The 26,628-nt window shown below is 42.8% G+C and overlaps 1 protein-coding gene across 1 annotated transcript in view; it reads left to right on the top strand.

The window, feature by feature from the left end:
* Positions 1-26,628, top strand: part of LRP1B (LDL receptor related protein 1B) — a 3,516,099-nt gene that overhangs the window by 1,991,039 nt on the left and 1,498,432 nt on the right. Inside the window, 1 exon segment of the mRNA XM_029607894.1 lies at positions 20,692-20,937. Within this exon segment, the coding sequence (XP_029463754.1) occupies positions 20,692-20,937 (246 nt within the window).

Here is a 26,628-nt window from a genome sequence, read left to right as displayed (position 1 = left end):
AACTAGAGAGGTCAGAAAGATCTTACTATTAACGGAATAAACTGGTGGACTAGTTGCAAAACTAGGAATGTGCTTTGCGTGAGCATGTTTTAAAATTTGCTGACACAAACGCACAAAAGCCAACATGGTCCTATGGAAGACATACATATGCTAGCTGGGCTCAAATATCCTTTTAAAATTAGGAGCAGACTAACACACGGTTGGTGCATTTTAAAACACACCTTCACAGGTGTGTGCACAATTAAAAATTCCAGCATATCCTCGCTCGTGCGACGATATGCGTGTGTACGGGTGCATGCCTGCGCATTTTAAAAGCAACCTCTTTGTGTCTATAAGCTTATTATGCTCTAGTAAACTTCCATAGTTTCACTACAATATTTGCATCCTGAGAATAAATCACATATGTACAAAAGATATTTAAAAGATTGCTAGTAAGTACTGTAGCATATCAAAGCATTTCATTTGAAGGCAAAATGAACAGCTAAATTAAAGTTTATAGCTATCTAAAAGTTCCATCTCTTGATTTTACCTTCATATTTCTAAAGAAACCTTTTCTTCATTATAGAAATCCTTCAGGTCAATAAAAATATAGGCAGCTGAAGAAAAATGGGTAATAATTTAAGAAAGAATAAAGAAAACTAATGTCTTCCACGGGAGATATGCCAAGAAGTATACATTTGCTCCCATTCAGACACTTGCAGTTTCTGTTTTAGAGATGCATCTGAATCAAACAGCATAGCTATCAGGCATGAATATATTAGAAGATAGAGAAGACAATCCAACTTCAAATAAATGAATACATTTAATATTCTTCATTTCTTCCTACCTAGTCCTGAATGACTGAAAAAATTACAATGTTCAGTCGTTTGAGAATCAACTGAAGAGACAAAGGCCTTACTCTAAAATAACTTTTCCCCTTTCTGTGCTTTTAGAAAAAAACACTTTTTGAAAAAGCCCTAAAGGGCCTCATTTAACAAAGGGACATGAATCATGCCAAGAGTAGTGCTAATCTGCTCTGTACTATGATGGCATGAGTAATTCAACACTTTAGGAATTTCCTTTCCAGTGTTAAATTAATGAGGTACACGGGGCTGGAGATGCATAATTAGCAAGACTTTTTAACCTAAGGTAAATGAGTCCCTATACTTTTTCCCAAAAGAGGAAGTAGTCGCTATTGCTGAAGAATAAGTCATATATATATCAACTAACCTCGTTGCCTTGTGCAAAAACTCTACAACCCTCTTCATAACAAGGAAACAGCTTGTTATGAGGACATTTGTGCGGGTGCCGATCCCGAAGCAGTCTTGTGTTCTGGCTGCTCCCCTATGGTCGGCTCCCGTATTTTATTCTTTATTATGTATTCAAATGTATTTTATTTAATTTTATTATTTTACTAAAAAGTCCGCTGCCCAATTCCCTCGACAGTCTTGCCCGTGTAGCAGACCGACCCTTCACCTTCGATTTATATTAACTTGTTATGTATACTTGCTAAGTAGGTTTTAACAGCTAAATCCCGTGAGGCTCAGGTCAGGTCTGCCAGCCCGACACGGTCCATGTTTCGGTGGTTGCCTGCTTCAGGGGCTGCGGGGACTGGACTGGAACCGGGACTTTCTATGGACCTGTAGAATCCATCGTTATTGTCTCAGTAATGCATGTAAAATTATTATAATATCTTAGTGCCTCAATCTCGAGCTATGTCAAGTACTCACTGTTTTTTCTCCGTGACTTCATTCCTGTGAGCGGCGCCTTCACTTCCGAATCCGGCGTCTCTCTCTACTCAGCTGTTTTTTAACCCTGCGTAGTCACACCGTGGGCCAATCACAATGTTTCCCTACGATCCTCGGAGTAAGCACCCTAGGGTGCTCTATTGCCATGGGGATGTGACGTCACCTATATAGGAAACTTCAAATTTTGCCAGTGGTTGATCCTATTGAACACTCCATTGCATGCGTGTAGTGTTGTTTTTATCATTATTAATGTGTTATAACCTATGACTATGTTTGGCTGATTCTGTAGAGTTTATAAATTATATAAAATATATAACTATCTATGGCTGGAGTGGTATATGACATCACTAAAAGGGAAACAGAATTTCTAATTATCATTGTGAGCCATCCCCAGCCTTTTATAGGTGAGTCACCGTAGTCTCAGAAAAAGAGAGAGACTACCCCCTGGTTCTGCTATGTGAAATACACTCCGGGATCAAACTATCAAATTCACCTTCAACCATATACATGTCTATTACCTGCCTGGCCATGATTTACCCTAGGATGGACCAATTTATTTCTTTATTTAAACCCTGGGGGGCCACTGTGCCCCATGTGTGAATGAACCTCTGTTCCATCTGTTCCAATTTCAGATTAAGATCTCCTCCCCTTGAATGCTTTTTGATTTGAAAAATGACTGCCACTTTTAAATCCTGTATAGAGTGTCCGATGTCCCGCCAATGATCGACCAACGGAGCCCCTTCAGTCTGATGACGTAGTCTACTAAGATGCTCTTGAACTCTTGTCTTGATTTTTCGTGTGGTTTTACCTATGTATACTAGGTTACAAGGGCACCATAGTGCATAAATGACGTTCATCGAGTCACATGTAAAATGTTCCTTGAACCGAAATTGTCTCCGTCCTGGAATATCTAATGAAATGCCTTGATGCATATGACAGCAGACATTACATCTTGTGCAAGGCCAATGTCCTGGTTGGTCCGGTGGATTACCTTCCTCCTGTGTTTGTAGGTTTGAGTGGACCACTATGTCTTTAAGGTTCTTGGCTCGCGTCAAAGCAAACATTGGCTTTTCTTGAAAAATGGGGTGCATTTGTAAGATGTGCCAGTGTTTTAAAATGCTTCTCTTCAGGAGAATGGAGTGTTCAATAGGAGAATGGAGAATGGAGTGTTCAATAGGATCAACCACTGGCAAAATTTGAAGTTTCCTATATAGGTGACGTCACATCCCCATGGCAATAGAGCACCCTAGGGTGCTTACTCCGAGGATCGTAGGGAAACATTGTGATTGGCCCACGGTGTGACTACGCAGGGTTAAAAAACAGCTGAGTAGAGAGAGACGCCGGATTCGGAAGTGAAGGCGCCGCTCACAGGAATGAAGTCACGGAGAAAAAACAGTGAGTACTTGACATAGCTCGAGATTGAGGCACTAAGATATTATAATAATTTTACATGCATTACTGAGACAATAACGATGGATTCTACAGGTCCATAGAAAGTCCCGGTTCCAGTCCAGTCCCCGCAGCCCCTGAAGCAGGCAACCGCCGAAACATGGACCGTGTCGGGCTGGCAGACCTGACCTGAGCCTCACGGGATTTAGCTGTTAAAACCTACTTAGCAAGTATACATAACAAGTTAATATAAATCGAAGGTGAAGGGTCGGTCTGCTACACGGGCAAGACTGTCGAGGGAATTGGGCAGCGGACTTTTTAGTAAAATAATAAAATTAAATAAAATACATTTGAATACATAATAAAGAATAAAATACGGGAGCCGACCATAGGGGAGCAGCCAGAACACAAGACTGCTTCGGGATCGGCACCCGCACAAATGTCCTCATAACAAGCTGTTTCCTTGTTATGAAGAGGGTTGTAGAGAAGAATAAGTCATAGCATGCTTGGATTTGTTGGTTTCCATAATAAGTAACACATTATTTAATTTCATTAGTTTAAAATTGTCCTTCAGCCAAACTCAGCCACTCAGTCTTCACGGTATTGAACTGGAAACCATATAAAAATAATAATAAAAGCGAGATCTTTATTGGGTTCCTATTTTGATGAGATAATTGAGCATTTGTAGTCATATTTCACAGTGTTAAAAATAGCTTTAAAAAGTTCTTAAGCTTTGGTGAATCAATTCAACCAAATTTCAACATTTTTTCCAGTTCATGAAACTATATGACAAACCTATTTTAAAGCAGCTTGGGTATCTCTAGCCATGTATAGTTTAATTATGTCAATGTTTTGATTGTTTTCACCTTTACTGGTAGACTCAGGAAAATTAATGTTGAATCAGGTCACATAGGCTAAAAACTGTGGGTACTTTTTACCTGCGCACTATAGCCAGAATTTTCAAAGCATATTTATATGCATATATCTACTTTTAAAATTTGTGATTGTGAGTGGAATCCTGCATGGCATACATGTACCAAGCAACTGTAATTTTGTGCCTGCAGATTTAAGTTCATACTTTAAAAAATTGAAAATGTACATAAATTCTGATCCTGCCCCATTCTGTCCCTCCAGAATGCATATTGGGGTAGATTTTATAAATCTACGCACGCGCGTACTTTTGTTCACGCACCAGGCGCAAACAAATGTATGCTGGATTTTATAAGATACGCGCGTAGCTGAGCGTATATTATAAAATCCGGGGTCGGCGTGCGCAAGGGGGAGCACATTTGTGCACCTTGCGCGCGCTGAGCCCTGCGCGCGCTGCCCTTTCCCTCCGAGGCCGCTCCGAAATCGGAGCAGCCTCGGAGGGAACTTTCCTTCTACCCTCCCCCCACCCGCACCTTCCCCTCCCTTCCCCTACCTAACCCACCCCCCTGGCCCTATCTAAACCCTCCCTACATTTATTCGAAAAGTTACGCCTGCTTCTGGGCAGTAGTAACTTACGCGCGCAGGCTGTCTGCTGGCGCAGCAGGCCATGACACAGGCCGCTGTGTTGGGGCACTCGGCCACGCCCCCAGACCACCCACACACCCCCGAATACGCCCAGAGCCGACACCACACCTCCTGGCCGTGCCCCCGACCGCCCCTTTTTGCAAGCCCCCGGGACTTACGCACGTCCCGGGGCTTGCGCGCACCGCTGAGCCTATGCAAAATAGGCTCGGCGTGTGCAAGGGCATTTTGAAAGGGTTACAAGCGTACCTTATGTGCATAACCCTTTTAAAATCCATCCCATTTAGTATTCACATAAACATATACATAATATTGTATTCAGCACCTACTTTAATGCACATATACATTGGGGAAATGTTTAAAGAGCCACTTACACACATTAAACCAGGCTTTATGTACATAATTCATTTATTTATTTAGATTTTTATATTCCGCTTTTCAAACTTTTTTCAGCACTTCAAAATGCCTTTGAAAATGACCCCCTTTAAGTGGGATTAAATGGTCAAGTTTCTCAGTGGAAAAAGGTAAATTGTGGAATGTCTCAGGGATCTGTACTTGGACCAGTGCTTTTAAATGTATTTAAAAAAGATTTGGAAAGGAATACGAGTAAGGTAATCACATTTGCAGATGATACAAAAGTATTCAGAGTAGTTAAATCACATGCAGATTGTGATACATTACAGGAGGACCTTGCAAGGCTGGAAGATTGGGCATCTAAATGGCAGATGAAATTTAATGTGGACAAGTGCATGGTGTTGCATATAGGGAAAAATAACCCTTGCTGTAATTACACAATGTTGGGTCCCAATCCATATTAGGAGCTACCACCCAGGAAAAAGATCTAGGCATTATAGTGGATTATACATTGAAATCTTCGGCTCAGTGTGCTGTGGCGGTCAAAAAAGCAAACAGAATATTAGGAATTATAATGAAGGGCATGGTGAATAAAATGGAAAATATCAGAATGCCTCTGGATCACTCCATGGTAAGACAGCAACTTTGTATTGTGTACAATTCTGATCGCTGCATCTCAAAAATAATATAGTTGTGATGGAGAAGGTACAGAGAAGGGCAACCAAAATGATAAAGGGGATGGAATGGCACTCTTATGAGGAAAGGCTGAAGAGGTCAGGGCTGTTTAGCTTGGAGAAGAGATGGCTGAGGGGGGATATCATAGAGGTCTATAAAATCATGAGAGGTCTAGAATGGGTAAATGTGAATCAGTTATTTACTCTTTTGGACAATAGAAGGATAGGGGGCACTCCATGAAGTTAGCAGGTAGTACATTTGAAACAAATTGGAGAAAATGTTTTTTTCACTCAATGCACAATTAAGCTCTGGAATTTGTTGACACAGGATATAGTTAGGAAAGTTAGTGTAGTTGGGTTTAAGAAACATTTGGATAAGATCCTGGAGGAGAAGTCCATTAACTACTTTTACTCAAGTTGACCAGAGCCCAAATTTTCAAAAGGCCGTTTTGCGAAAGCAGGAAATACACATGTGGCTGGGTTGTGCGGGATCTGAGCGCATTTTAGAAATAGCCCGCCATGCGCATATCTCTCAGTACATGCAGAAGTGCCAGGTCATCAAAAAGCGGTAGGGCAGGGGCCAGCCGGGACAGTGCCATTTTGTGCTGTCCCAGGGAAGTGCGAGCCAGCAGCTGGCCAGTGTGCACAACTTACATCTGCTCCTTAGAGCATGTAAGTAATAAAACAAAAAAATCTAGGGTAGTTAGGGTAGGTCTAGGGGTTGGGGAGGAGTGAGAAAAAGGGAAGAAGGCTAGGTAGGGGAATGGAAAGTTTGTTCCCAGTCTGCTTCTTAATTGGGCGTGGCCTCCAGTGCTGTGTACATTAATTGGAGCAGACTGGGAGAGAACTGGGAAAGTTCTTCTCACATCGCCATGCATTGTTTTGTTAAATCCCCACCTGTCACGCAAGAGGCCACCTGCCTGCACATGTGCAAGTGGATATTAAAATCCAGCACATGCGTACATGGGAATCGTATTTTATGACATGCGCGTGGCAACTTGCACATGTTATAAATCCACCGCATTCATTCTTATGTTAAGTAGAGATAGAGAATTGTTTCATTTCATTTCCTATATGTTTCATACTTTTCTGCTTCATATCATGACCCCTGGTGCTTGAACTGTTGCTTTTTCTATTGAAAATATCTTGTAATACATTATGAAAACTTAATAGATATTTGAGTGCTTCTAGCATTTTCCTTTTTCCACTTCTTCAAGACAATCTATTTTGAGTTATCATATTTTCTGGTGTATAAGTCGTGTTTTTTTCAGCAATTTCAGTGACTGCAACTTATACACTAGTGCAATTTATATGCTGTCACAATCTCTCAGCCTGTGATGTTAATCTCGCTGTACAAGCAGGTGCGACTTCAACAAAGGTGCGACTTATCTACCAACATTTTTGTCAAAATGGCAATTTATAGGGGGGTATGACTTATTCAATGGTGTGATTTATACACCGGAAAATATGGTTATTACATCTTTTTGTGTAGGGCTTGTGTTTCAGGACTAGTGCCATTTTAGTAGATCTCTTCGTAACTGCTTCCATTCTTTTGATGTACTTACAAAAGTGTGATCCTCCAGAAAAGACCACAGCACTGGAGGCCACTCCCATATTTGTAGTACTCTGCCTTCTTTTCCTTATCAGGGACTCTCACACACACAGGACAGACTGATAAAATCAGAATATTTCTGCATCTCACAAAACAGTACAGTTTGGATGATTTTCAGTGTTTTTCATGAACTTGCTAACATCTCCATGTATTGTCATCTTACAGTTAATTTTGTCTTGGCCATACAATTATCCTTATGAGTCCTTATTAGACTTTTATGAACTGTATTTCTTAAGTTGCATTTTATAGAAAAAATTATTTATAAAACAATAAATTCTCTTTAATTTATTCTAAAATAATAATAAAATAATAATAAAAATATTATACTGCATGGACATTTTTGGAAAATTCCTATTGTTTATTTGTTATTGAAAACATGATCATTTTTCATTACTATCCCTCCCATGTTTATCTATGCTAGTGCACTTTAGACAAAGATTTAGACATACCTTTTATTCATCAAAATCTTTGAATATTAACAGTTTTACCCTTCTATTCTAAGGAACTGCTTTTCCATGAACATCATAAAATTGCACTCATTGCCTAATCATGTTCCATGCTTCAGACAGACCTGAGATGTTTATAGTATTTAAAAAATCCTTTATATGTTGTCCTCATATTACAGTATAATGATATAGCAATATTTTGAAAGTTATCTAACATTGTTTTGACAGATATTATAGCAGAATTTATATAACATGCACAATGGGGGTTAATTCATTCATTTTGAGACCCTTCAGATCTAATCTCTCTGCTAAGTTCAGGAAGATAATAACACTTGGATAGCCTAATTTCTTTATCCTCAGCAATCTGAAATACTTCAGTGATGCATTTTTTAAACAATTCTATTGGTGACAAAAATTTAGACTTTGGGAAGTTTAATATTCATAGATTTTTATATCTCATTACATTATCTATTTGCTCTATCCTATTATGCAGGAATAAACAATCCTTAACATTAGAAGATAGAGAAAACTGTATATTCTTAACTGAGTTACCAGTAGTTAGTAATGTATTTGCCCCTCTACAGCAGCTAGCTGATGTTCCAGATCCATAAACTTACTGGAAGAACTAGGGATGTGAATCGTTTTAGGACGATTAAAATTATCGTCCGATAATTTTAATATCGTCTTAAACCGTTATGGAACACAATACAATACAGATTCTAACGATTTATCGTTATAAATCGTTAGAATCGTGAGCCGGCACACTAAAACCCCCTAAAACCCACCCCCGACCCTTTAAATTAAATCCCCCACCCTCCCGAACCCCCCCCCCCAAATAACTTAAATAACCTGCGGGTCCAGCGGCGGTCCGGAACGGCAGCGGTCCGGAACGGGCTCCTGCTCTGAATCTTGTCGTCTTCAGCCGGCGCCATTTTCCAAAATGGCGCCGAAAATGGCGGCGGCCATAGACGAAAAAGATTGGACGGCAGGAGGTCCTTCCGGACCCCCGCTGGACTTTTGGCAAGTCTCGTGGGGGTCAGGAGGCCCCCCACAAGCTGGCCAAAAGTTCCTGGAGGTCCAGCGGGGGTCAGGGAGCGATTTCCCGCCGCGAATCGTTTTCGTACGGAAAATGGCGCCGGCAGGAGATCGACTGCAGGAGGTCGTTCAGCGAGGGTTCCGGCGCCTCGCTGAACGACCTCCTGCAGTCGATCTCCTGCCGGCGCCATTTTCCGTACGAAAACGATTCGCGGCGGGAAATCGCTCCCTGACCCCCGCTGGACCTCCAGGAACTTTTGGCCAGCTTGTGGGGGGCCTCCTGACCCCCACGAGCCTTGCCAAAAGTCCAGCGGGGGTCCGGAAGGACCTCCTGCCGTCCAATCTTTTTCGTCTATGGCCGCCGCCATTTTCGGCGCCATTTTGGAAAATGGCGCCGGCTGAAGACGACAAGATTCAGAGCAGGAGCCCGTTCCGGACCGCTGCCGTTCCGGACCGCCGCTGGACCCGCAGGTTATTTAAGTTATTTGGTGGGGGATTTAATTTAAAGGGTCGGGGGTGGGTTTTAGGGGGTTTTAATGTGCCGGTTTTTTCGATTTTTCGATTTTTAACGATTTTTAACGATTTTTCACGATATTTTACCCCCCCAAATGGCAACAATACGATTCCCTCCCCCTCCCAGCCGAAATCGATCGTTAAGACGATCGAGGACACGATTCACATCCCTAGGAAGAACCCCCTGAGAAGAAATACAATTGTGAAACAGACTGGGCTAAAGAAGTCTCCATTCTAGAAATCATTTTCCAAATGTCTCTAAGGGTTACTTTTGCTGGTTATTCTGTGTCCCCAAGTGTCAAACCCTTCTGATCAAGGATTTGACTGACTGCCATTGGAAATGGAACTTGGGAAACCACATCTGCTACTCCCAACTGTTTCTCAGTATAAACTGGAAAAATATGGCTTCTCAGAGACCAACAATATGGAAAAACCACTGGGCTGAGGCAGAGGAGAATTTTAATCAGTTCCTTGATTTGGACTTGAAATTACTTGCTCATCAATAAAGGTACCACATGGAGATATCAAATCTCCTTCAGTTGCAAGTCAGGGTATAGGGGGAGGAGTTTGTTTATCCACACTAAGGGAAACTTCAACTGTTTTTCCTCCTTCTCCTAGCACATTTAAGACAAATCAGAGAAAATTATTTTTCACTCAATGAACAATTAAGCTCTGGAATTTGTTGCCAGGGGATGTGGTTAGTGCAGTTAGTATAGCTGGGTTCAAAAAAGGTTAGGATAAGTTTTTGGAGGAGAAGTCCATTAACTGCTATTAATCAAGTTTACTTATGTAATAACCACTGCTATTAATTGCATCAGTAGCACCTGACCCTTTAAAATAAGCCTCCGGATCCCCCCTCCCAAAATTTTAAATATCTGGTGATCCAGCAGGGGTCCTGGAGGCATTCTCCCGCGCTCGGGCTGTCGGCTGCCACTAATCAAAATGGCGCCAATGGCCCTTTGCTCTTAACCTGTGACAGGGGCTATTGGTGCCATTGGTCGGCCCCTGTCACATGGTAGGTGCACTGGATGGCCCGTGCCACTTTTAAAGATGGTGCCAGCTGTCCATTTCTCCTACCATGTGACAGGGACCGGCCAATGGCACGGATACCCTGTCACATGCTAAGGGCAAAGGGCAAAGGGCCATCAGTGCCATTTTGTTTACTGGCAGCTGACGGCCCAAGCATGGGAGAATGCTCCCGGGACCCCCGCCGGACCACCAGGTATTTAAAAAAAAATTGGGGGGGGGTCTGGAGGGTGGGGGGATACTAACAAACTCATTTTAAAGAGTCAGCTGTATTTTTTGGTTATCGGCTCGGGCGCAACCGATAAAAAAAAACCCGATCGGACTGCAAGAAAAAAATTTCACCATGTGAATCTGAACCGGAATCAGATCCGATACCGGTTCCGATTCACATCTCTAGTGGCAAGAACACCACAAGGAGTTGAGTGAGTCATTTGGTGTATGGCAGCAAGGCAGAGTGGCAGAGGGTAGATATACAGTCTGGCTACAGCTGGGGAGAGTTCCCATTCCTTTCCGCAGGAAAGGGCTCCCTAGAATGTGTTCACCCCTAGAGTGGGGTGTTTCCATTTGCATCTAGTCAGCTCTCGCTGGTCTTTTAAAATCTGGTGGAGTTAGCAGATATACAAACGAGAATTTTCAAGGCAGAGGCGGAGGAGGTTTCCATGTAAACAGCGGTTCAACATGGGTCAGAGGGTATATACAGGCTGGCTACACCCGGGGAGAGTTCCCTTTCCTTTGAGCAGGAAAGGGTTCCCCGGAATGGGTTGGCCCCTAGAGTGGAGCACGAGCCTTCAAAACGTGGCGACATGGAGCAGGTTCCATGTGAACAGCGATTCAACATGGGTCAACAGGTGCTAAGAGATAGGCTGGTACACCAGGGGAGAGTTCCCTTTCCTTTGAGCTGGAAAGGGCTTCCTTGGAATGGGTTGGCCCCTAGAGTGGAGCACGAGCATTCAAAGCGTGGCGATGTGGAGGAGGTCTCACTGTGAACAGCGGTTCAACATGAGTCAACAGTAGGGATGTGAATCGTGTGATCGATCATCTTAACGATCGATTTTGGCTGAGGGGGGGGAATCTGATCGTCTTAGTTTTTTAGGTTAAAAATCGTTTTATCGGGGGAGGGTGGAGGGCGGGAAAACCGGCACACCAAAACAACCCTAAAACCCACCCTGACCCTTTAAAATAAATCCTCCACCCTCCCGAACCCCCCCAAAATGTTTTAAATTGCCTGGGGTCCAGTGTTGGGGGGGGGGGGGGTGTCCCGGCGCGATCTCCCGCTCTCTGGCCATGGCTGCGTTAAGAGAAATGGCGCCGGTGGCCCTTTGCCCTTATCATATGACAGGGCAAAGGTAGCGCCGGCACCATTTTGGTTCCTGTGACCCGACGTCACGAGTGCAGGAGATCGCTCCCGGACCCCCACTGGACCCCCAGGGACTTTTGGCCAGCTTGGGGGGCCTCCTGACCCCCACAAGACTTGCCAAAAGTCCAGCGGGGGTCCAGGAGCGACCTTCTGCACTCGGACCATATTGCCAATATTCAAAATGGCGCCGGCGCTACCTTTGCCCTCACTATGTCGACATAGTGAGGGCAAAGGTAGCACCGGCGCCATTTTGAATATTGGCAAATCGGCCCAAGTGCAGAAGGTCGCTCCCGGACCCCCGCTGGACTTTTGGCAAGTCTTGTGGGGGTCAGGAGGCCCCCCAAGCTGGCCAAAAGTCCCTGGGGGTCCAGCGGGGGTCCGGGAGCGATCTCCTGCACTCGTGACGTCGGGTCACAGGAACCAAAATGGTGCCGGCGCTACCTTTGCCCTGTCATATGGTAAGGGCAAAGGGCCACCGGCGCCATTTCTCTTAACGCAGACGTGGCCCGAGAGTGGGAGATCGTGCCGGGACCCCCTGATTTACGATTTTTGACGATAAATCGGGGGAATTGTTATTGTATCGCGGCTCTAATGATTTTTGACGATTTAAAATATATCTGACGGTTGTTTTAAATCGTCAAAAAACGATTCACATCCCTAGTCAACAGGTACTAAGAGATAGGCTGCAACACCGGGGAGAGTTCCCTTTCCGTTGAGCAGGAAAGGCCACCCGAGAATGGGTTGGCGCCTAGAGTGGAGCATGAGCCTTCAAAGCGTGGAGACGTAGAGCAGGGTCTCACTGTGTTTGCCACAGTCTAAGTACCTTGGAGCTCTTTTCTCATTCTGAACATGGGTCAACAAGTGCTAAGAAATAGGCTGCTACATCCGGGGAGAGTTCCCTTTTCTTTGAGCAGGAAAGGGCTCCCTGGAGTGGGTTCACCCCCTAGAGTGTATAATGGTACAAATTGTTAGGAATTAAGCATTTGCAAACAGATCATGACTTCATAAGCAAGATGGAGGATGTTCTCTTCTCTGCCCTGAAACTAAAGAAAACAGTTTGTTTTATTTAAGGATCCATGCTGTGAAGGATTACACGTTTGAATTGCCAGAGACTGAGGTTTCCCTTTGCAACGAGGGTTTAGCCATTAGGACTGGACATAAGGCTTGGATGAACAGGTACAGCATTCGAGGACAGAGGTCAAGCCCATGTAGGGACATATGGCCTGGATGGACAGGCACAGCATTTGAGGACAGAGGTCAAGCCCTTGTAGGGACATAAGGCATGGACCTACAGGCACAGCAATCGAGGACAGAGGTCAAGCCCACGTAGGGACATAAGGCCTGGATGGACAGGCACAGCATTCAGGGTCAAGCTCACGTAGGGACATAAAGCCTGGATGGACAGGCACAGCATTCGAGGACAGAGGTCAAACCCTTGTAGGGACATAAGGCCTGATGGATAGGCACAGCAATTGAGGACAGAGGTCAAGCCCTTGTAGGGATATAAGGCCTGGACATACAGGCACTGCATTTGAGGATAGAGGTCAAGCCCACATAGGGACATAAGGCCTGGACGGATAGGCACAGCATTAGAGGTCAAACCTTTGTATTGACATAAATCCTGGATGGACAGGCACAGCATTCGAGGACAGCGGTCAAGCCAACATAGGGACATAAGTCCTGGACAGACAAGCACAGCATTCGAGGACAGAGGTCAATCCCTTGTAAGGACATTAGGACTGTACGGACAGGCACAGCATTCAGGGTCAAGCCCACATAGGGACATAAATCCTGGATGGATAGACACAGCATTAGAGGATTTCCTTTGTGCAGGTATGTTGTGGTTTGACCTGTCACGTCTTCCTGAACTGGTTCACTGCCAGAAGAAAATGGCATCTTTTTCATTTCTGAATGATAATTCAACAGAGGATTATTTTAGAGCAATAGACTGCCATTTGTGAAGCAAGAACTGAGCTGGAGATTATTTTTGAATACCCAGAAGCTATTAGCTGTACTTATGTACTTCAGCAGATGACAAAGGAACATGAAGAACTCTCAAAAATAAGAAAACCGCTAATCAATCCAAATTTTATTTATTTATTTATTTATTTATGGTTTTTATATACCGGAGCTCCTGTATACAATACATATCGCTCCGGTTCACAGAGAACAGTAATAATTACTGCCGGGTGGCAGTTTACATGGAACAGTTTACAAGGAACAGTTTACAAGGAACAGTTAACATGGCCATTTACATGGAACAAATCAGAATACTCGATCTAAGTAATAAGAAGACAGGAACTAATTAGTCTCAACTTTAAACATATAAATAAGGCAATTTATAATCTTGGATAAATAAGGCAGTACATTAGAACCAAAGGGCAGGGGTTGTTATATCTTCTAGTTCTTAGCTCTCTGGGAATGCTTGCAGGAAGAGCCAAGTCTTTAGTTTCGCCTTAAAAGTAGTGTGGCACGGCTCAAGGCGGAGGTCTGGTGGTAGGGAATTCCAGAGGGACGGGCCCGCAGTTGATAGAGCGCGTTTTCTTAGGGAGGATTTTGCGGGCTGGGTAATCATTCTATTTTGATATGCTCTTCTAGTCGGCTTATCTGAAGTATGTAGTTGCAGTTTGAAGGTTAAGTTGAGTGGGGATAAGCTGTGAAGTGCCTTATGCATCATCATGCTGCTTTTGAACTGTATTCTGTATTTAATGGGGAGCCAGTGGAGGTGCTGGAGGATCGGGGTGATGTGGTCTTTTTTTTTGGCGTTGGTGAGTATTCTTGCTGTGGAGTTTAGTACCATCTGGAGGGGTTTGGTGGAGCAGGCGGGGAGTCCCAGCAAAAGAGAGTTGCAATAGTCCAGTTTCGGGAGAATGATGGCTTGGAGTACTGTGCGGAAATCTCTGTAGCGTAGAAGTGGCTTTAGTTTCTTTAAAACTTGTAATTTAAAGAAGCATTCTTTGGTGGTGTTGTTGATGAAATTATTGAGGCTGAATCTGTCGTCTAGTATTACACCCAGATCTCTGACTTGCGGTGAGGTGGTGTATCCTAAGGTGACTGGAGAGTTGCTTGTGGTCAGCAGGGTAGATTTTTCCGGTGCTATTATCAGGATTTCCGTTTTGTTAGTATTCAGAACCAGGTTGAGGCTGGTCAGAAGCTCTTTTATGGTGGAGAGGCATTTATTCCAGTAGGACATGGTCTTGTGTAAGGTGTCCGTTATGGGGATGATGATTTGAATGTCATCCGCGTATATGAAATGGTTAAGCTTGAGGTTGGTGAGCAGGTGACAGAGTGGGAGAAGATATATGTTGAAAAGGGTGGGGGAGAGTGAGGATCCCTGTGGTACCCCCATTTTGGCTTGTATGGGATGAGATTCCTTGTTATTTATTTTTAATCTGTATGTTCTGTTCTCCAGGAAGGATTTAAACCAATTGAACGCTGCTCCTGTGATGCCGATCTCTGTGAGTCGTTGTAGTAAGCTGGTGTGATTCACGGTGTCGAATGCTGCTGACAGATCTAGGAGTGCGAGAAGGCAAGGATGGCCTTTTTCAAGATTGAAGATAATGGTGTCAGCTAGAGTAGCTAATAGTGATTCGGTGTTCTTTTTCTTCCGGAATCCAAATTGGTTATTGGTGAGGATATTGTTGTCATCTAGGAATTCAGAAAGTTGTCGGTTAACCACTTTCTCCATAATTTTGGCTAACATAGGAAGGTTTGCTATCGGTCTGTAGTTGGCAGGATCTGTCGTGGGAAGGTTAGGTTTTTTGAGGAGGGGTTTGAGCCTTGCAGATTTGAGTTGATCGGGAACTTGTCCTTGGGCAAGAGCGCGGTTAATGATATCTGCAAGTGGCTTGGCCACGGTGTCAGGGATGGAACTCAGCAGGTTTGATGGGATATGGTCTAGGGGGTGAGAGGACGGTTTTATCTTTTTGAGAATGTTTGCTATTTCCAAGGCGGATGTCGGTTCGAGCGAAGTAAGCTCTGCAGTGTAAGTGTTGGGTTGAAGAGCTGGGGCTATAGATGCTTGCGAGCTGTGGAGACTGGTGCTGTAAATCACAAAGTCAACCTATGTTGACTTTGTGATCTACACAGTGCCTCTGTAAACATTGGGAACACAGATTATGAACTAGAGTGCAACTACCACCAGTTTTCCATGGTACTAGAAACATTACTGTTGGCTAGGGATGTGAATTGTTTTTTGACGATTTAAAATATTGTCCGATATATTTTAAATCGTCAAAAATCGTTAGGGCCATGATACAATACCAATTCCCCCGATTTATCATCAAAAAATCGTAAATCAGGGGAAGGGGGAGGGCAGGAAAACCGGCACACTAAAACCCCCTAAAACCCACCCCGACCCTTTAAATTAAATCCCCCACCCTCCTGAACCCCCCCCCCCCAAATGCCTTAAATTACCTGGGGGTCCAGCGGCACACTAAAACACCCTAAAACCCACCCCCGGCACACTAAAACCCCCTAAAACCCACCCCGACCCTTTAAATTAAATCCCCCACCCCAAATGCCTTAAATTACCTGGGGGTCCGTAGCGGCGGTCCGTAGCTTAAATTACCCCCGTGTCCGTAGCTAAATCAGGGGAAGGGGGAGAGCAGGAAATCTGGCACACTAAATCGTGGTGTCTTCAGCCGGCGCCATTTTGCAAAATGGCCGCCGCAAAATGGCGGCGGCCATAGACCAATACGATTCGACGCAGGAGGTCGTTCCGGACCCCCGCTGGACTTTTGGCAAGTCTTGTGGGGGTCAGGAGGCCCCCCCAAGCTGGCCAAAAGTTCCTGGGGGTCCAGCGGGGGCCCTGGAGCGATCTCCTGCTGCGAATCGTTTCCGTACGGAAAATGGCGCCGGCAGGAGATCGACTGCAGGAGGTCGTTCAGCGAACCCTCGCTGAACGACCTCCTGCAGTTGATCTCCTTCCGTACGGAAACGATTCGCGGCAGGAGATCGCTCCAGGGCCCCCGCTGGACCCCCAGGAACTTTTGGCCAGCTTGGGGGGGCCTCCTGACCCCCACAAGACTTGCCAAAAGTCCAGCGGGGGTCCGGAACGACCTCCTGCGTCGAATCGTATTGGTCTATGGCCGCCATTTTGCGGCGGCCATTTTGCAAAATGGCGCCGGCTGAAGACACCACGATTTAGTGTGCCGGATTTCCTGCTCTCCCCCTTCCCCCAATTTAGCTACGGACCCGGGGGTAATTTAAGCTACGGACCGCCGCTACGGACCCCCAGGTAATTTAAGGCATTTGGGGTGGGGGATTTAATTTAAAGTGTCGGGGTGGGTTTTAGTGTGCTGGGGGTGGGTTTTAGGGGGTTTTAGTGTGCCACTGGACCCCCAGGTAATTTAAGGCATTTGGGGAGGGTGGGGGATTTAATTTAAAGGGTCGGGGGTGGGTTTTAGTGTGCCGGTTCACAATTTTAACGATTTTAACGATACTCTAAACACCCAAACGGCGACGATACGATTCCCTCCCCCTCCCAGCCGAAATCGATCGTTAAGACGATCGAGGACACGATTCACATCTCTACTGTTGGCAAGGTCATGAAAAATATTGAGCATATGAAATATGCAAGCTCCAAACATCTTATTTCAGCTTTTTATGTTCTTACATTCCAAATGTGGATGGACAGGCACAGCATTTAAGGTCAGGCCCTTGTAAGGATGAACAGTCTGGACAGTGGACGGACAGGCACAGCGTTAGAGGTCAGGCTCTTGTAGGGACGTACAGCCTGGACAGTGGACGGACAGGCACATCATTTCAGGTCAGGTACATGTGCTGCAGTGCTTGTATTATCTGGAGTATAGGAGGCAGTTGGAGCTGCTGCAAGGCTTTGAATTGCTTTTATTCATCTTGCCATTCACAGGGAAAATTTGGAAACCCAAGCAAAGGCAGGTTTACTTTCAAAAACACTAGCATTTCCATCAACTCTGCTGCCAGCCTTGAGTGATGAGGGCTCATGATATCCCCTGTCATTGAAAAGACACGTTCATTGGGCTAGAGAGAAAGCAGCTGGCATGAGTAACTCAGCCCACCCAAGCAAAGGAGACATCAGCACAGCTTTCAGTGACATGGTATCTCTCAGAACTCACAGAGAACTTGCAGACAGATCTGCTGGCATATTGGGCACACAAGTCCATTGTCTGGCCACACCTAGCTAAAGTAGCTCAGCAATAAGAACATAAGAACATAAGAAAATGCCATACTGGGTCAGACCAAGGGTCCATCAAGCCCAGCATCCTGTTTCCAACAGTGGCCAATCCAGGCCATAAGAACCTGGCAAGTACCCAAAAACTAAGTGTATTCCATGTAACCATTGCTAATGGCAGTGGCTATTCTCTACGTGAACTTAATAGCAGGTAATGGACTTCTCCTCCAAGAACTTATCCAATCCTTTTTTAAACACAGCTATACTAACTGCACTAACAACATCCTCTGGCAACAAATTCCAGAGTTTAATTGTGCGTTGAGTAAAAAAGAACTTTCTCCGATTAGTTTTAAATGTGCCCCATGCTAACTTCATGGAGTGCCCCCTAGTCTTTCTACTATCCAAAAGACTATCTGTCATGTCTACCAACCAGTGTGCCCAATGAATGTGTCTTTTCAATGACAGGGGATATCATGAGCTATCTTAACCCAGGGTTAGCCCTCTCTCTTAGTACCGAATACTAGAGATGTGCGTCGTTTTAGGTTTTCGTGTCTGGCTGCAGTTTGGGCGCCTCATCAAAAATATTGTTTTCCTGCAGCTCATTTTTTTTTTTATGGTGATTGTCTATGAAAAAAGAAACCCACCCCAACCCTTCAAATTTACTTAAATACACCCCCCCACCACCATTCCTATCCCCCCCCCAAGACTTACTAAAAGCCCTGGTGGTCCAGCAGGGTCCCGGGAATGATCTCTCCCTCTTGGGCCATCGGCTGCCCCTAATCAAAATGGTGCCGGTGGCCCTTTGCCCTTATCATGTGACAGGAGCTACCAGTGCCATTGGCCGGCCCCTGTCACATGGAAGGAACAATGGATGGCTCGCGCCAGATGGTACATTGATATCTGTAATGGGGAAGACTCAATCATGTCTGCAGGCATCAACATGGGAGATGTTGATGATGTTCGGCCTCATGTCATCAACGGTTGATGTCACACCTTTGTTTCTTCTTTACATAAGGAGAGCCCAATAGATCATCAAATTCCAGTACATCAAGTCACTTAGGATCTTTGGGACAGCATCCAATTTACCGAGTCTCTAAGGAATCCCTGTCTTGGTGGATGATTCATTTCATTCTGGTGATGGGCAATACCACCTTTCTCCAGTACAAACTTTCCTAACTAAAGACTTAGTTTTTGGGTACTTGCCAGGTTCTTATGGCCTGGATTGGCCACTGTTGGAAACAGGATGTTAGGCTTGATGGACCCTTGGTCTGACCCAGTATGGCATGTTCTTATGTTCTTATGAATCCAAACTGGGGTGGGAAGCCTAAATAGAGGGACTGTGCATCCAAGATTTCTGGTCAACTAAGATAAAGCTTCATCAGATAGCTTCAGGTGGTTGGTTGTTGTCTGAGGACTTTTAGAGATGGCTTGGTCAACAAAGATATTTTCATCTAAATGGACAACTCAGTGACTAAATCTTATATCATCAAGCAAGGAGGAACAGGATTGTACCTCCTGTGTCAGTAATGTGTCCAGATATGCGACTGGGCCTTCTCTCTCAGGGAAGGATCCTCAAAGCCACATATTTGGAGGCTGAGAATATTCAAGCGGACAAATTGAGTCAAGGTCTGGAATCCTAGAAATGGTCCCAAGTCCCAAGTCAGGGGGTATGAATTGGACATTCTGTGAGTGGGGTAGAATTGTTGGTTCTATCCCCACTCCCTACTCAAAGAAAAATGCCATCTCAGGCTGTGTCTTCACCCCCATCATCCTCAAATGGTACAGCCCCAGGGACCTTCAATGTTGATGCCACTGATGGACTGCCAGTTTCCAAAGTGCTTTTCCATCAGTTCCAGTCGGGCTCATCGTCTCCTCAGGGACACTGTTTCATATAGTTGACACCTCTTTATGTCAAGCATTTCCCCCCTGGCACAGGCTACATTTATCATGAGGATCAGTTACAGATATAACCCTAGTTCAATGAGGGCATAGCTGGAGTTTACTAGGCATGGCTTACTGGAAAATGAAGGAAAGAAAGTCAAACTCAATGGCAGCTGGATGTTCAATGCCTGTTGAATGCATCAATCTGACACGGAGATGGAAATAAACCTACATAATTGATGGAAAATCCAACCTAAGAAAACTTTCAAGAGACAGAACAAGACTACAGGACTCCACAACAAATGATTTTGTGACCAAAAAGTCTTAAAATACAGGTCTAGGAGCAGGAGTGTGTGGAAATATGACCAGTGGGTGCTTCAGAAAAGAAGAGGCTGAAGGGACATTCACATGGACAGATGGTATACTGACATGCTGGAGATGTTCAATAGCATAGTCATAGTTCTAGAAACTTTGACATAAAAGTTCCAGACCAGGCTCCATGGGATGATGTTACATCAACTTGTGTGGACTGCCATCCTACTTCTCCTTGGCAAAAGCATTTTACCTATGATGATCAGCTGGCTGAGAATTGCTCTTCCTCAGTATGTGCATTTTTCCAAACATGTACTTTTAACTTCACCAAGAGGAGATATTTGCAGGGGCTTTTTAGATCAGGAAGGAAAACCATGCCTGAAGATAGTATTTTCAGATTTTCACATGTATTTTCCAGGCAAAATCACCCTCAGAAAAAAAAAAGTGATTGCACATATCTTGTAACAGCAGCAAATTTCAAAGTATAAATATATGTATACCATTACTTTCAAAATTGGTGGATAGCTTGCAGGTAAATAGTACACGTGGGTTCACTCATTTGTGAACAGTGTCAAAAATTGCCCCCAATTAGTTTTTGTTTTTTAAGATTTCTTGTCTGTCCTTTAGTATTTCTAACTATATAAATTGGTTGGCATTGCATCTCTGAACCTCTTTTCTTTGTTTTTGTTTTTTTTGTAGATGAATGTTCTCTAAGTAATGGTGGCTGCAGCCATCTGTGCACTGTTGTTCCTGGAAGAGGAAGTACGTGCTCTTGCCCCCCAGGACTATACCTAAACTCAGACAACAAGACTTGTGATGTGGTTGATTACTGTACTGAACACCTTAAATGTAGTCAAGTTTGTGAACAAGACAAAAATATTGTAAAATGCTCCTGTTATGATGGTTGGACACTAAATCCAGATGAGGAAAGCTGCACAAGTATTGGTATGCAACTTTTTATTTAAATTGACTGTTGTCTAATCTTAGTACCATCAGCAAAATAAATCACACTGTGGTTAATTTTCAATTAAGAACATTGTAAGCATAGATCCCTATTTTGAGATGAACAAAAAATTATGCATAGAAGCACATTTCTATGGCAAAGAGTTAAATCTCTCCCAAGATGGCCTCATTATTTATTTGAAAGAACACTATGGACTGAGTATCTCTTGTAATTTAGACATTGTTAAGAAACATAATAGAATGGAATCTGTAGACTCAATCCTAAGCTTCATGGTATAAGTAGTTACCATGGACAAATTCCTGGAGGAAAAATCCATAAACTGTTATTAACCAGATAGACTTGAAGGAAGTCACTGCTTATTCTTGGGAGTAAGCAATATGGAATCTATGTACTATTTTACGATCCTTCCAGGGACTTGTGATCTGGCTTGGCCACTGTTAGAAACATGATGCTGGGCTTGGTCTTAATCAATGTGGCAGTTTTTATGACTCAGTCTTATACGTTTAAAGTGATCTTCAATATTATGTTATATAACTGTAACAATTTCAAATCCATTTGCTGATTTTGAACTAAAACCCATACATTCTTCTTCATGGACCAATTTTTCATTCATTTAAGGGGTCAGTTCCTAAGAAGCCACTTAGCAGCAAAGGTAACATTTTTTGTTTTTTTGTTTTTTTTTTGGAGGGTTGTCTTTAGTTTAGTATTCAATAGGGGTATGCTCAGAATAAACATTTGGCTTGATTCATATTTTCAATTCAGTTTCCTTTTATCATTTGGTTTGGATGAGTTCATTTGTGTCATTCTTTTCATTTGTTTCCATTAAAGTCAATGGAGGAAGTAATACATCCAATGCTTGACTTTTAATTTGGGGTTATCCATCTAAGTTTTATAAAACTTGTTGGCAGGCATCAGCAGCAGAGACAACAGCACCTCAAGATTCAAAGAATGGCATGAATAATCCTGGCACCAAAAGAGGGGCAAAGGGTACCAACAATGGCATGAATAGCTCAAACCACCATGAAAGGGCAAAGTTGCACAAATTTGAACACCACAAAGCACAAAAAGACGGGCAAAACAGCACCAACAGTGGCATTGATACCCTAAGGCATAGAGTGAAGAGTATGAAAGCAAATTAGTGACATGAACCCCTCCTAGGTATAAAGTAAATGGTATGGCAGCCAGTACACATTTTAGACTTGAAAGAATTCAACAAATTTCACAAGTAAGAAACATTCAGAATGAAAAATCTATCAACCAACCTCTTCTGGAAATCATTGACTGGTTGACAGTCTTAGATTTCAAGGTTGTATGCAGTTATGCACTTATATTCCCATCCATACAGATCATAGGAAATATCTCAAGTTTGCAATATATAACAACCACTATCACTACAAAGCCTTTATATTTGGTCTTTCAACAGTACCAAGAATCTTCATAAAGAGTATGGCAGTGTTAGTAGCCTATGTAAGAAAAATCAGTTATTAGTCTTTACATACTAAGATAACTGGCTAATATTGAGAAGATCCTTACAAGAAGCCAAAATGTAAATAGCCTTCTCAATTCAAACTCTTTTCTCTATAGGGTTTGTACTGAATTATGAAAAATCCCATTGAGAGTTTATAGGCTTCAATGGCAGGGGAAAAGGGGAATTGGATTCAGACAACAACCAACTAGGGCCTCAATTCCTATGATCTGGGGATAACTTGCTGATGTGGCGGTTACTACCCTTAACCAATAAGCTTGATACTTTTTGATGCAACTCAACATTGTTTCTTGTTTAATGGCAAAGGATAACCAAGAATTAGATTCAAACAGTAACCAAAGAGGGCCCAACTTTTATGGACTGGAAATCTGTTAAGCATTGGGGATACTTGCATGGTGCGGCAGATGCTACCGTGGACTTGCTAGGCAGACTGGATGGACCATTTGGTCCTTTTCTGTCATCATTTCTATGTTTCTAAAATAGGCACAGAGAGAGGAATGGCTTTTTTCTCCTTCTTCAAAGAATGACTAAAATATAAGTTCATTATTCTGTCAGACAGTTGTCTTGGCCAGGAAATTTGTGGAACTACTAGGCAAAATGGCAGTTGTAATCCATTTAATTCCTTTTGCATGATTACCTATGAAAATAGCTCAGTGACACCTGAAGCATCATTAAAATCAGAATTCCTGACCACTATCATATAGGATATTTTTCACACATCCCATCTTTGTTCTCTCAAATGATGGAATCACCCACCCAGTCTCTTATGGGGACATTCCTCTCATCCTCCTCTGATTCAAAAAAACATTGATGACTGATGCATCAAATCAAAACTGAGATGCACTTCTGGACAAAATCCATACTTTAGGCCTATGGACCAAGCAAAAACAAAAGCTACACATATATCTCAAGGAATTAAAAGCTATTTTAAAGCACTCATAGCTTATGAGCAATTCATAAAGGGAAGGATTATACAGAAAGAAACAGACAATGTTGTAGCTATGTATTACATAAATAAACAGGGAGGAACAGTATTATTCAGTCTCTGTTGAAAGGCACAAAAGATATAGTCCTGGCAATAGACAGAAACATTATCTCTGTGTTTGTGCTTTTAGTAGTCAGTAAGGCAGTGAATAAACAGAAGTTAGACTGTTTGTATCTTCAAAAGATACTAATGACACATTAGGATTAAAGCATCCTGACAGTGAGGTTTCAAAAAAAGAAAAGTAGTCCAAGTACCTGTAACTAAAAACTCACTTGAGCTACAAAATTCTAACTTATCCCTATCAATTAAAAAGCAGAATGAAAATACAAACAAAAAACAAACTTTGAAATGTTTGTATGCTAATGACAGAAGTCTAAGAAGTAAGATGGGAGAATTAGAATGTATAGCAGTGAATGATAGTGGTCCATAGTGGTCCAAAAGAGAAGTGATTGTATAAGAGAGATTCATCGTCAATTGACAGATAAGACATACTATCAAGTACTTACAGCACACCCTATAGTGGAGTTGAAGGATCGATTAAGGGAAATTATCCAACAGAGAATTGAGGAGAGTTTCTTTCCAACAGAGAGATAAGGGCATTACAGGTAGAACATCCGGTATGTCTGGCATTGTATACTCTCCCAAAGATTCACAAAAATCTTGAACAACCTCCAGGATGCCCCATTGTGGTAAGTAGAGGATCCATTTTGGAACCGTTATCAAATTTTTTGGATTTTTTCCTTAAACCATTTGTTCAGTGGATGGCTTCCTTTGGGGCTGATGCAATACAGTGTGCTCAGCTGAGCACACAGTTTATATAGGCGCTAATCCACCCCCTAATGCAATAGGGGGCTTAGCGCCTATTTAACATGCGTCCGACTCGGAGTGAATGAGTTAGTGCTCATCACATGCAAATGCATGTGAATGAGGCTATTACTCATTCACTCCAAATGCAGAAAGATAAATGTGCGGCTGAAACTACTTCGTCTTAAAGAACAGGTTCCAAACATTCTCTCATTTTTATTCTCCTATTAAATTAAATTAAAGAGTACTAGTTGATCACCTCATTAAGACCCTTAGGTTGCACGGAGTCCAGTTTGAAAATCCAAAATTGTTCACGGCAGTTCAGAAAAGATTGAATATTCCCCCTCTCACTGACGGTACAACAGACTCCAAGATTGTCCATTTAAATTCCTTAAACTGATGTGTTTTCTCTAGACAATGGGTCACCTTTGGAGCAGTTATTTTTGATGTTTTAATATAGCTTTTGTGTTCTATTAATTGTGTCCTCATTTTTCTTTGTGTGACCTACATAAATTAAATCACACGGACATTGTAGAATATAAATTACTGAACTTGTATCACAATTTGTGAATGCATCCAAAAAAATTGTCTGATTCAAACCCAGGTATTGCCACAGTGGGCCAATTATTGCTTGTGCACACATCTCACGTGAGCCACACGGGAAATTTTCTTTCATTGACTGTACACAAGTTCCCTTAGGTTCCATTCTCAAACAAGCACAAACCACTCTGTCTTGGATGTTTTTATTCCTCGCAAAAGAAAACCTTGGGAGATTACTGAACCTTTCATGTAGAGATAGAATGGACCAATGTTTCCGTAGAATACCCATGACATATTTTGCATGATTACTATAATGTAGGACACAAGTCAATCTACTGTAATCTTTTCCAGATTTGTAGTCTAACAAGAGGTTTCTATTAGCAAATAAAGCCCTTTTGTAAGCCTTCTTAATCAAAGAGCGTGGATATCCTCTATCTAAAAACCGAATAAACATCACTTCAGATTGGGATTTAAACTCAGCCAAAGTAGAACATATTCATCTCAAATGTAGAAATTGACTAATGGGCAAACTATCTTTCAATTTCTTCAGATGATAACTCGAATACTATAGAAACTGATAACGATCTGTCTTTTTTCGGTAAAGAGTAGTCTTCAGCGCATCCCCTTCTCTGATGATGGTAATATCCAAAACTGAATATTTGTCATATTGCATCAAAAATTTCAAAGACCCATTTTGACTATTTATCCATGTCAAAAACTCTTGTAACTCCTCACAAGAAGATGACCAGATGAAAGATATATCATCTATGTACCATTGCCAAATTATGATGGTCTTAAACCATGAAGAGGGATACAAAATATTCTCTTCAAAGTGAGCTACAAACAAGTTTGCTATGTCAGGGGCTACAAAAGCCCCCATTGCCACTCCTTGAACTTGGAGATAGTAACATGATTCAAACATAAAAAAATATGAAATAATACCAATTCCATCAAGGACATCAAAAAAGATGTGGGAACTCGATGACTTCATTCTCGTGTCTCCAAAATATTTTCAATCATACTAAATTCTTGTTTTTGAGAAATATTTGTGTAAAGGGCTTCAACATCCAGTGTAACTAAACAACAATCTTTGGGAAGAGGAGATAAAGCCTGTAACACTGCTAACATCTGAGTCGTGCCCTGCACAAAGGGGCTGATGCAATAATCTGACTTTTCAGCACCCACTTTCTTAACGCACACATGGTGCCCGCAAAGGGGGGCACCATGCAATATGTAAATTAGGGGGTCGCGCTAGGAAGGAGGCGCTAGAGTCTCTTACACAACCTTAGATCTTCCTTGCTAACGCGACCCACTGTCGCTGCCGGTTATGAAGACCGATGCGGTAAACCCGGCCCTGGTTTTCATAACCTGCCTGTCTGCCAGTAATGAAAATGGTTGTGGAGTTTACCGGAGTCGGTCTTCATAACTCGGTCTGCCGAGTTATTTTATTTTATTTTTTTTACTTTAAAAAAGAAGTACAGAAAAGCAATTTTTTCTGCTTTTCTGTACTTCTTTTCAATGCGCTTAGCTATTAAAGCCTGCTCCTGTTTTGGAAAATGTAATTTCCATTCATGGGAAGATTTAAAGAGCTGAGCCGACGCCATGGTATTCTAAATGAAAATTTAAAAATGTAAGAGATAGTAGTACGTGAAGTTTGTATTTGAGAGTGGTCTTGTTGACTAAAGATGAGAAGAGTTTCCAATATATAAAGAGTACCCCTTGAGGCAGATTTCGAAACATGGATCCATGTTGGGGCAATGATGACATTGAGATAAGTGGGAAGTTTCTTTTTATGCTCTCGTGATTAAGACTGTTCTGGTAGTGACCTCTGATATAGAAAACTGAATAAGAAACTTT

Source organism: Rhinatrema bivittatum, chromosome 6 (genome assembly GCF_901001135.1).
Source record: "Rhinatrema bivittatum chromosome 6, aRhiBiv1.1, whole genome shotgun sequence".
Classification (NCBI taxonomy): Eukaryota; Metazoa; Chordata; class Amphibia; order Gymnophiona; family Rhinatrematidae; genus Rhinatrema; species Rhinatrema bivittatum.
Note: the sequence above shows the minus strand (reverse complement) of the source record. Positions and strands in the feature narration are given on the sequence as shown.